The 13,171-nt window shown below is 31.6% G+C and overlaps 1 protein-coding gene across 9 annotated transcripts in view; it reads right to left on the bottom strand.

Annotated features, from left to right (window-relative positions):
* NECTIN3 (nectin cell adhesion molecule 3) overlaps positions 1-13,171 on the bottom strand; it is a 182,990-nt gene that overhangs the window by 140,744 nt on the left and 29,075 nt on the right. For all 9 annotated transcript variants that reach the window (XM_074301139.1, XM_074301146.1, XM_074301143.1 and 6 more), the window contains exons 2-3: positions 11,882-12,223; positions 4,323-4,619 (exon numbers count right to left, since the gene is read on the bottom strand). In XM_074301139.1, coding sequence (XP_074157240.1) covers positions 4,323-4,619; positions 11,882-12,223 — 639 coding nt within the window. The remainder of the gene's footprint in view (positions 1-4,322; positions 4,620-11,881; positions 12,224-13,171) is intronic.

The raw sequence follows: 13,171 nt of genomic DNA, 5'->3' as shown, positions 1-13,171 counted from the left end.
TGGTAGTAGTACTAGTATTACTATATGACATTTACTTAGTGCTTTAAAATTTACAACATAATTCACAACTATTGAATGACTTGATTCTCACAGAAACCTTGTGAAAAACTGCTGATATTATTTTGTGCATTTTCAAGGTCATAAAAAAAAACTGGTTTAGAGTAATACTACTAACAAGTTATCAGAGGTAGGTCATCTTCTTCACTACTCAGCTTTATGTGCTGAGAATCTTTGGAGGCACACATAAATCACATAAGACTTTTCAAAAGATATAACTAAAATACAAAAGAAACCAATTTTTAATAGCCTATTGCAAAATCTTTTTGTGGTAACTTTTTTTTTTTCTTTCCTTTCCCCCTTCCCTGCCCCTCCTCTCTCCTTCTTCCTTCTGTGTGGAAGAGAAAGGAGATGAAAACTAAACAACATCTATGGGAGGAAGACCAGATTCAAGATACTATGGCTTTATGGAACCATGGGAATTGCTAAAGAAGAAATCGCCTACTAGGAGCAATTGTATTGGGTGGGGGGAATATTATCAAAGATTCACTGTTTGCCTCACAAAGAAAGTTATAGTTTTTACATATTAAATGGAAATGTAATATGATAAAATGTTCACCCACCCTGCAAAAGCAGTAAGAATAAAAGCACATTGTTCAATTCAAAGCTGGTAAAAATAATGATGATAATTATAATGATGATCATGATGATGCCTCAAGTTTCAAACATGAAAGAAATAAAAGATGCTGAATGAAAAATTAAGTTAGAGAAGTACAATACTTAATTTTTAACAAGCACTCCTGCATCATTAAAATCTTTTCCTTAAAATAGTATTATGTATCAAATGCCTACATTCTGTATGAAGGGAGATACCTTCAACAAAACATAACAGAAAAACAAACAAACAAAACTACTATTCACGGGAGGAAGAAGGGGGGAAAAAAATCAAACAACAGCACTACCACCTCAATTTCAAGACAAAATAATCTACAATTAGGAATTTAATCATTATAAAGAAGTAACATGGAATATTCCTAATTTTAGATTTGAGTGTAAGAGAAAATATGAGTATTTTATTATATATAATACCCAAAAAGTTTCTATTTATGCTTACAGAAAATTTTAGATGGATAAAAAAGATACTAAAACAGTATCTAAGAATGGGTCCTGTAATAGGTGAGTTTAATAAAAAGTTAAGAAATTTTGAAGGCTATGCAGACAAAAAATAAGATTCAATTATCTGTTTTCTCCATTTTTTTTTCCTATGAACATTTTCAGAACTGAAATTAAAATGGGTGTCATACCTGCATATAATGCTCACATTTAGTAATAAATGAGGAAAATGGATCTCTGAAGCAGTTACAAATTGATTTCATTTATCAATGACCACCCTTACTAGTCAGTCAATAAACATTTACTAAGAAGTTTCAGTTACTGAGCTAAGAGTTGGAAATACAAAGAGTCAAAAAGCAGCGCCTCCCATCAATGAGTTTGAAATCTAAAAAGGAATCTATCTATCTAAATATATATAAAGAAGCTATATAGAAGAGAAATAGGAAGTAATTAAAGGTATAGGGCACTAGAATTAAGGATTGGGAAAGGTTTCTACAGAAGATAGGATTTTAATTGGGACCTAAAGGAAGTCAGGAGGCAAAAAGGAGGAAAGAAAACATTCTAAGCATGGGAGACAGCCAAAAACAATTTCCAGAGCTATAACATGGAGTGCCTCAATCATGAGGGAAAGAGTAAGGAAAAGCAAAGAGTGATTTTCAAGGACTTTGAACACCAAAAGGATTCTGAATTAGGGAGCAATAGTTGGTTTTGTTGTTGCATGAGGTTTTGGGGGGAGGGAATTAATTGGCCCCAAAGCACTTTAGCAGTTAAATGGAGAATAGAATGGATCAGAAGATACTTGAGGCAGGCAGACCCTCCAGAAGGCTAGGCAATATTTCAGACATGAGATGAGAAAGCATTGCACTATGGTGGTGGTGTATAGAGATGCCACAAGGTGAAATGAAGCCCAGGCAAAAGATTAATTGGAGGGAGGAGGTGGAAAAAAGTGGTGAAAAGTTGAAGATAATTCCTGGTTTGTGAGCTTGAAGGACTGGAAAAATAGTGGTGACTGTCACAGTCATAGGGAAAACAGGAGGGAGACATTAGTTTTACTCTGGACTTAGTTTAAGATGAACATCTACAGAACATCTAACTAGAAATATTTGAAAGGCAATTGGAGATTTGAGACCAGAGGTCAGTGGAAAGACTAGTTCATGACAGGTAGATTTCAGAATGATCAACAGATTTGATAATGAAATCTATAGAAGCTGATGAGATCACAAAATGAAGTAATAATAGAGGGAGAAGAGAAGATTATTAGCAATCAAGTTGGATGTCTGGGTATAAATTTGAATAGAATGTTAAGATCTGAAAGAAGTGAAAATAGGGTTGAATCTGATCACAGATATTTCAATGTCATATGAGAGGACAGAAGAAAAGGTGGTTTTAGACAAGAAAAGGTTTTAAATTTTTTATTTAACTAATATCATTCTAGAAGTCAGTTGAAAATTTAAAAACATTAAGTAGGATCAAAATATCACAGACCCACATATTTAAAGGTATAATCCCTTAATTGAAACTCAAGCAGATTAAGGGACTTGGGTCAAAGGCACAAATATACAAAGCAGCAGAACCAATATTTGAATTTAGGCCCCTTGACTCCTATAACTCTCTTCACCACTCTAAGGACTTTTTAGATCTAAACTTCAAACAAGAAAATTATAATACATATAAAACATAATGTTTTCCAATTTACTTTTTTTTTTTTTTTTTGAGGCTGGGGTTAAGTGACTTGCCCAGGGTCACACAGCTAGGAAGTGTTAAGTGTCTGAGACCAAATTTGAACTCAGGTCCTCCTGAATTCAGGGCTGGTGCTCTCTCCACTGCGCCACCTAGCTGCCCCTTCAATTTACTTTTATAAATGTAATTTGGGTTAATTTTAGCAAAGCAGAAAAAGCACTTTTGAGACTCAGAGGCTAGTGAATTATCCATGGTCCCAAGAAAGAGGAAGTATGTGAATTTAGCCCTTAACTTAATTTTAATGTATTCAAAAGTTTCACCTTCACTTGTCAGTAGGTACACAACAATCTCATTCTTAATATCATCAGACTAAAGGATTATTTCTGATAAATAACTTAAGGGCCAGAGAGATCACCTCCAAATATATTTTCATGAAAACCAACTAAAAAAGAATAGGAAAAGGAAACCTTTTTCATTTCTTCAATAATTTATTTTTTTCTTAATATTTTGAAAATACGAATAACTAAAGTTAGAATTTCAGAGTTTGAGCAAAACTGAGAGATTATTTAATCCTTCCCTCTCATTTGTAGAGGAAGGTCTAGAGAGAGACACAGGGGTTTTGAGGTTCAGTCCTCAAGAGTGAAGAGGAAAATCAATGGCAAACCTACCAAATCTTATACTCTAGTTTTTTTTTTTTTTTTTTTTTTTTTTTTCCATATAATGATTTTGTCCTTTTTATTTTGGAATCCAAACCGAAATTTAAGACAAGTTCAAACAAGCAAGAAGACAAGGACAGAGTATACCAAAAATCCCAATATGTGTGTATGTAGACACACACACACATTCAAATCTTACTTTTGTTCACTACCAAATTTTTATGTCACTGAGGACAGGAGGAGGGTCTAGATACTCTTATTTTAATATTTATTCTTCATTCTGATATTCATAAATCTTATCATATAGGTCACAAGTATAGCAATTTCAATAGCTAACTTTTCATTTCTTTCAATTAAATATCACCAGAATAACCACCTTCAAAACAATAAAAAAAACAATTTTCTGGTTTTACACAATTTACAGTAGGATATGAAAGAAATGAGAATTTATAACTAAATACTAAATTGGTACTTGTTTATTACCAATATGAAAATTTTCAGGCAAATTTTCAAAATGTAATCAATCCATCTGAGTCCCTCTTTTAAACTCAATGTTTAGCGAGTACAAAAATAAAAGTTCATGGAAAGGTTTATGTAAAAATGTCAAATAAAACAAAATCCTAGAAGAAAATTTAAGTCAGCAAAATGTCTTAATTATACGTAGCATATATATATATATATATATATATATATATATATATATATATATATATATATATATATATATATATATATATATATATATATATATATATAAAATATATATATACACATATATATAAATATGTATAAAACTTTTAAAATGTTCTAGATGATGTTCAAGAAATGTCTGAATGTAAAGTGAATGATGATTTCTAAAATATACATATTACTTACACTGTATATCCAGCATAAAAGAATATCGAATTTCCTTTTCTAATGCAGGATGCTTCACAACACAAGTAATACGTCTTCCTCGGGCAAATTTGGTTGGTATAAGTTTATATTGGCTTACAACTGTTACAGTCTCATTTGGAAAAGAAGTTACAGTGGATTCCATTTCACCAAGATCACCTTCCCAAGTAATCTGTGCAATTGGTTTTCCGGTGGCTGCTGTACAAATGGCTGCTACTGTTTCATTTCCACCATCAATTAAAGGATATGGTCCCTTTTTTAAGCTCACAGTGGGTTCAACTGTTAAATTTAGAGGAAAAAAAAGTGTTAAGTTTGAAGATAAATGTTTTTTTTTTTAATATATAAACAAAACCAAGCAGTCCTAATATGTGTGACTTACATTCACCTAATATCATTCTTGGGCTGTTAAGTTTCAAGGAAGTGCCAACTGTCAGCTTTGTAGGTGAATTGCCATTTTTATCAGTTAAAGGAGATTGGAAATAAATCTTGTCATAAGTCCTGGTTTCAAATACATTCACACCAGGATTTGCTTGACTCTAAAAAATAGGTACATCTTAATTTAGGTATTCATTTCCTAAAGGCTGACTACAAATAAAATTTTATGAATTTGATTCATGTTTTCTCACTAATAATCACTGTAAACATTTCAGTTTATTTATAATGTGTAACTTCACTAGCTTCAAAATCAACAAAGATCACAACTTCTCTATATAACTGCATATAGGGGACCTTTTCAAAGGGTACTTTGTCCAAAGAGTTTATTATCCTATAGTCAGGTTGGTTCTTGGGTAACCTATGTAGCCCATCAGCAGGATTATAACTGAAATTTTTCCAGCAAAGGAATATGTTCTCCTGTGCTCAAATTCCACTGGCATAGCCTTTAAAAATCTAAGATCAACTTCTCCCTGTGCTATGATGGTAAAGTAAGCTTTTATGACAGTATTATTATTTAATTGGAGCTATATTTGTATAGGAAAAAATTGGTTTTAACATGCAATGAAAATAATACTTATCAAAGTGATTTTATTTTTAAAATACATAGTGACTATACAATTCTTTAAAGCCATAACAGATAAAAGTATTTTCTAATCCCTTAAATTAAATTCTACTTCTAAGTATAGAAGGCAAGCCTTTTAAACTCCCAAATATTATTTCACTTAAATACCCCAGATTAGAGCTGTGCTGGCTACAATACCATTAAGTATCTTTTATAAATTATTCTGTGTGATAAACAAGTTATGAAATACCAAAAAAGTTATCATTTTCATAATTTAATAAATACACATTTCTATATAATAGTTTTCCTTTAAAGGAAACATGCTTAGATAGTAATATGTCAACTCATTAATTAAATAAATTAAATGAGAGTCAAATTACAAAAACAGTACTGTAAATTTAAAAAGAAATATTTCCTTCCTATATTTTCTCTAAGATGTATTATGATGTTCACTGAGACATATGTGAAGCCATCCTCACTTCCAGAGGGTCTTAGACTCTTCAGAAAAGTATGTATTTTATACTAATCTCCCAAAATTTGACTCTAAACATACTCATTGGTAAATTAAGAAACAGGCACCTTAATGATAGTTTGAAGACATTACCAGTCTAAAATATATACCTCTCCTTTGAATTTTTTAACCTAAAATTTCTTTTATTTTCTATTTGGTAGATCAACTTAACTCCCCTCCCCATTTTTTCCACAATTACTCCTAAATATAAATAGTATTCCAAGTGTAAAAAAAAAAAAAAAAAAAAAAAAAACTATGTATAGAGGCACATAGAGTGCATAGAGCACCAGCCCTGAAGTCAGGAGGACCTGAGTTCAAATCTGCCCTCAGACACTTAATACTTCCTAGCTGTGTGATCCTGGGCAAGTTACTTAACTCCAATTGCAGCAGCAAAAATAAATAAACAAACGAATAAATAAATAAATGATAATTAAATAAATAAATAAATAAATAATGTTTTGTGATTAACAATTTCTTCCAAATTACTTTCAATTTCCAAGACTGTAATAACAAGCAGAGAGAAATCCAACATACAGCTGCTTATCCTCAAGTTCATTCCATGGAGATTTTCTAGAGTCCTCATTATTACTAAGCAGGGATGAAGCCTATCAACTGATTTACTGAGTAGAGATGTAGGGAAAGATTGTCTTGAATAATTGTCAGAAGCCACTGGGTCTTTAGACTACATTTGTAGTTAAGAGTTTGCCAGGTGAAAAGAATCTAAAGCAGAGCCTATGCCCATCAGCTGCCTCTACAGTAGTGGTGGAAGGCCTGTGAAGAACTGGGTTGTGGAAGCACAGATAGATGCCATCTGTTGAGAGAAATTCATTGCACCTAACCCGTTGAGAAACAATACTAAGACTAAAAAAATGCAGGATGGCTACTTTGTGAATGATGAGACAAAAGCTGATCTGTATAGCAATCCTATTAAGTCTAAATTCCCACAATATACATAAAGTCTTTTCTAAGAAGATGAAACAGAACTCTTTTTGAAAAACTACTGAAATATAATAAAAATCTAAGCAGAATCAAAGTTTCTAGAGGCTAAAAGACTATCCCCATTTCTGTTTCTTTTTTTTTAATCCAGTTCTTTGTACATACTATTACCATAAGATCATAGATTTTCCAAAGTTAGGACCGTAGAGGTCATCTATTCCAAATCCGTCACTTCATAAATAAGAATCCTGAGACACTTTGCAGTAAAATGATATTCCTGGTCCTACAGGTAATACCATATGCAGGACTTAAAACCCTTTCTTCTAATACCAAATCTAATTTCTCTACTGCACTACTGCAATATTTCACTAGCACTTGAATAACCATTTACCAAGGTGACTATAATTTTTGTATAGACAATGCTTTTCATACTATCTCATGAGAGAACCATTTTTGTGTGCTCATCATGCATTAACAAATAAAAATTTGTTTTATGTTATAATTTCCTAAGAGTACAATACTCACATGCCTATAGCTTGCATTACAGAACACCTAGAATAATTACATGATAATTTATTAATTATAATCATAACTGTTAGGAAAATAATAGCATGGGAAAATGTAAACAAAACATTATTAGTTTCATATCTTCAACCTTCTTAATTTTTTTTAAAGAAAGGAACTACTTACTAGAATATATCTATTTTAAGGACAGTGAATCAAGTAAACATTCTACAGTCAATTGTAACATACACTTGAGATCTCATTTTTCGTTCCCTTTTCCTTTAGATTACATAAAGTAACTTACAATTCTCTCTCTCTTCCCCTCTTTCCCGCCCCCTCATTCCCACTCAACCAGGATAATGTTCTCTAAACTAAAAATTTTGTTTTATATCCTGCTACCTCCATGAAATCTTTACTAATTTTTTAAAAACCCGACAACCAGAATTCCTCTGTTCCTTTCACAAAAAGAAAAGCACCTTTTCATCCAACTCACCATTTTTATCCCTAACCTCTGTCTCCCTTCAGCTGCCAAGTGCTTTTCGTAAAGCATAAGAGTGAAAGGAAAAGTTTTGTCTTCACTAACCTATTCTTTAGAAAAAATCCTTTAAAACCTCCTAGCTGAATAGGAATCATTTTTAAGATTTAATTACAGTAGCACAAAGAAAAAACTACTTTTTTAACGTAATTTATTTGGTTAAACATTATCCAAAAACTCCATCCAGCAAAATTTTCAATTAGTAATTAGTTGAGATGGCATCTGAAGTTATAAAAAACAAAATGCTTAAATTATATGCCATCTTTTATTGGAACATGCCATTTTTCTATATCTTATATAATGGTCAAATTATTTCTGCTAGTTTATTTAGACTACAAACTTGTTTTTCATTAATTTGAATTTTGTTTCATTTTTAAATCATGCTCAAAATAACTAGACCATTGCTAGCGATTTTGAAGATAATGTTCCTATAGATCTTGTTTCTGTTTCTTCCTTTTTATTCTCATTGTTTTCAAGTTGAAGGCTCCCATGAAATAGTCTCCCATGAAAACAGATTTATTACATATTAGTATCAGCATTTCTTGTGTGTACATTGATTGGGAATTCGCTTCAAAAAATCCTCCCACATAAGAATGTCATGAAAAAATATTGTACAATAAAAACTAACAAATATGAGGAAATATGAGAATCATGTAAAGATTTGCATGAATAAACTGCTATCCCCCAGAAACGAAGAAGACAGAGAGAATACTGTGCACCTGGTCAGATAATTGTAATAGATGCTTCCACTTAATAATTGTTCTTTCTCAGAGCCTTCAATCTGATTGTCTGGGTAGTACGTGAAACAAAAATGAGGTGAAAACAAAAGACACCAATATTATCAAAACTTTTTGAGATCATTTACAGCCTCAGTTTGTTCATCTATTAAAAATATACTGAATAGTTTTAATATTCTTCTGAACTCATAGCTTTCTTCATAACACATGTAGAACATATACATATTTATAGACATACACATATGCACACCACATATACACATGCTTCTTGCACTGTTTAACTTTTCATATTTTTTTAAAATATTAACCATAATAAGTTCCTTCAGAACTTTTTTACATTTATGCACTCTACTCAGCACCAAGGCATTCATTAAAAAAAAAAAATCTGAAACCTAAAGATCTATATGGAAAAAGTTACCTAAAATATCCACAAGTTCCTAAACTTGTTTAAATTACACTAATACCAAATAGTATAAAACAGGGGAGGATATATCTATAATTGTTCATAATACAGAAAAATATCTGTTATAAAGGCCATCAGTTCAAAGAATACTAGCTGAGATGTCCAATTACTCTGCTCTAATAAATGCTTTTTTGCTCTATTAAATGCAGTTAAAGTATTCTCTAGCTATGTGAGAATGTGAATGCCCATATACCAAAGAAATGTAGCATTTTAATGCATTATATATTTATTGTTATGATACCTTCAGAAATTTCATTGTAGTGAATGTACTTGTATTTTGTGTTCTCTGGTCAATCTATACTTTTCCTAAATTTTAAGATTAGAAAATGTTTTCCTTTATCAGAAATGATAGCAATGGTGGAAAAAAAATTAAGATAAATATTTATCACAAGTGTTAGATGAGGTGTATTGCTGTTATTTATAGGTGGCAATCACTCCCCTTTTACATGCTCCTCCTCATTCTCTCCCTCAGAATTCTTGTCTCCAAATCCTTGGCTCCAATACCCCTTTCCTCTTGCTCCTTTGTGAGTCTAACCCCCCCCCCATTCTAAAATCTAGACCTGTACATGTGTTGTTCTCTACTTTCAACAGAATGGAAGCTCCTCATGCTGTTGCTTTTGTTTTTGTATTCATATGGTCTTACATAGAGAGTAGTAACTTAAATGCATGTTGAATTTAAATGAATCCAAGTAGAAAGTCAAATTTTAAAAACTTCAAATTTACAGGGCCATTACAAAGACACACAAAGAGTCTTTAATGAATTCTCTAATTCTCCTATAAATCTTAATATTTACAACTTGGATGCTTGTATTTGTAAAGGTGTCTGAGACAGAAAGATCCTAATCCTAGTAAGTTGTAATTCTAAAAAGGGAGCAGAGAATTTCCTCAAGAATTAATGGTTTCACCTCACTAAAGAGTTGTCAGATGGAATGAGATCTGTTAAGTTTAGACTAGATGATCTGAGGTACCTCCCAATATTCTGGGACTGCTATTAATGATTCAGTCATAATAAGAATAAACTGTGAAGCTAAGGGTACTATGAAACAACTGCTCATAGCAAGGGACTTGTTTGTACTCTTCAAACACTGGAGAGGATTTATTTTCCACTGCCAACATCATCTTATCATTATTAGAAGAGAACCTTTTTCCTTTATCAGGGGTAATATGCCATGTTGTTTTGCTTTTTTTTCCCCCATTCATTTTTGTTCAAACAGGTAACAGTGACATGTTCCCCAATTTGAATTTACCCAAATTCCTCCATGTTACTTGTATAAATATTTCTAAAACATCCTAAAAGCAAGCAGCAGGATCTATAATATCTTCTGTTATCTACCTAAAAGAAAAGGGCATTAGAAAATAGGAAAATACCTCTAGTGACAAATATGTAAAGTAATTACCTGAATTGGTAGTTCCAGCTATAATTCTGGTTGGGAGCTCATTGATACTGCTCTTAAATGAGTTGAAGCTAAACAAGAACAAGACTGGGGAGTAGCTGTGGGGTTGGAGTAAGCAGTGATCAGTTAAACAGTAGTAGTAGTTACTGCTGTTTCAACAAGTCACCAATTTGTCCTCCAGGATAGCACAATTACATTAAAAGTCAACTTTTCTATACTAATTATTTCACTAATTCATTACTTTCACTGCTAAGTGGGTATCTCAAATATAAAATTGAATTTTTTTTTTAAATTCAGGAATTTCTTTTTTTTTTTTTCCCTGAGGCTAAGGTCCTTCTAAATTCAAGGTTGGCGCTCTATCCACTGCGCCAACTAGCTGCCCCCCAATTCAGGAATTTCAAACTCAATTCTGAAAAAAGATAATGGATTTAAAAGAATACAGAAAGCTAAAAAAGTGAAAACTAAAGTTATGAGAAAGGTAGAGTCAAAGATTATTATTTGAATTTTTTAAAAATCGTATTTTTTAGTTTTCAATGCATTTTAACTAAATGATTGCCAGTTATATAGTTAATGGTGGTCCAAATATCTAATCAGTCCTCCCAAAGAACAATTTATTTAATTCTCAAGAAAGCTTTCTTATAACTGATTTATTCTCTTATTTCCAAGAATTACAATTGTACTTCTCTAAAAATAAATCTCTCTAAAGTAATTCACAGATTTTGTAATTAAAGATAACATTCCTAACATTTCACAGCAAATGCAGTAAAGATTATACTTTATAATAAATAATATTCAAGAAATTTATCCAGATCTAAGAACAAATTTTACTTTAAAAACAAATTCCATTATTTCAAATATATTGCAGATAATATATTACATGTTTATTTAGTTATCTGAAAATATCCTGTTGTTTCACAAATTGCAAATCACTAACAGCAGAACCTACTTAAATATTTTTAGATACTTAATAATCATAGCAATACTAAGACATTTAACTAGTTGTATTTTTTTCATTTTTGTTTCTACTTTAGAAAACTACTATGAATAGTTGATGTGCAAATAACGTTTGAACTGTTCAAGACAGTATTTTTGATTGTCACACACAAACATTCCCTTCTCCCTCTCCCTCTCTTTCCTCCTAGTCCAAAATAGCTAGAGCACTTGTCAATTAAAAATGGAAATGCTAAGAGAAAAGGAATACTTAACTGTTAAGCTGAAACAACTCAAGTTCAGAACTACATGACCAAGAAAAATGTTTAACTAAATGTTAAACAATTAATAAAAAAATTAACATTATATTAAATGTACACAATTCATATAAAATTACCAATACATATAATGAAGACTTTAGAGTTACAAGAACTTCAGACTTCAGTACTACTCTAAAGTTTCAACTATTTCATTTCCTTGGAAAATTTTTTACTATATACAACATATTTGTAGACAATATTCAAATATACCTACCCAGTACAGTTACACTTGTAGTTGACTGTGCATTTCCTAATGGGAATGTAACTGCTTTACATATATATTCTCCAGAATCTGAGAAGTCTATATTTCGGAGAATAATTGTTGCATCATTAAGTGAATGGTTTTTAAATAAGACTCTCCCCTGATAGGCCTCCTGAACAGAGAATCCATATTGAGGATGATGAACTGCCACAGTCTGTGAACTTTTGCCTTGAATCTTCTCCCAGGAAACTTGTGTTATAGTTTCATTTACTTCAATTATACACTTCAATGAAACATTCTTCCCCCACACTGCTGTGACATACGGTTCCACAATAATTGGTCCAGCTAAGGCACCTAAAACAAGAAAAAGTAAAGTATTAGTAAAGTTAATTAAAACTGAAGACATCTGTGAAATCCCAATTAGATTTTCGCCTTCAAAAAATGAGAGAATTTTTAAATGAAGGCTCAAGTTCTAGTCCTGAATTCCTTGTTCTAGAAGTCTTGCCAGGATTAAAAACTCCTACCTATCTCAACCCCTTCCTCTTTCTGTCCCACTTCTCTCCTACCTCACCCTTCATTACTTGTTACCAAAACATATTACATAAAGAAAAATGTTATTATAGAAAATTACATACAAAAACATTAAAATTATGCTGCTTCAAATCAGACATCATAATAATATGCTTTTACAGCCTGACTTTTCATTATCTCTAAATCCTTAGCATTTCACATAGTGCCATATAATGTCTAGCAATACTTACTGAATTAAGTATAACAATATCAACACAAAAATACAAAGAAATATCTTCAACAATGTGGATTGAGCAATAAACTCAATCTAACCCATTCTCTTTTGAAGCATGGCAGCATAGGGTCATTATATATGCTTATGAACAATGACACAAAGCACAGGAGGAGGCAAAACAAGAGACAAAAGTTGGAATAAAGAGGTCGCTGATTGAAGGGCAATGACGACATATCCTACCTAGTTTCTTTCTTTCTTTTTTTTTTAAACTTTCTCATCACAGACCTTTGCTCAAATGTACCAGATAATGATAAACAAGTCAGTGAAAAACTAACATGATAAACAAGTCAGTGAAAAACTAACAAAAATTCTAGGTAGGGGAATGGTAAGGTAGACTTGTGTATTAAAAAGTTCATCTGCCAAGAGTGTTTCCTATTAACTGGGAAGAGGAAAGATGAGAAAGGAAAGTGATTAAGAGGTTACAAAATTGTCTAAGTGAGAGTTATATCATGAATACCTGACCTAGAATGGCATCAGGAAGAATGGAAAAGAACTTA

Source organism: Sminthopsis crassicaudata, chromosome 3 (assembly GCF_048593235.1).
Source record: "Sminthopsis crassicaudata isolate SCR6 chromosome 3, ASM4859323v1, whole genome shotgun sequence".
In the NCBI taxonomy this organism is placed as follows: Eukaryota; Metazoa; Chordata; class Mammalia; order Dasyuromorphia; family Dasyuridae; genus Sminthopsis; species Sminthopsis crassicaudata.
Note: the sequence above shows the minus strand (reverse complement) of the source record. Positions and strands in the feature narration are given on the sequence as shown.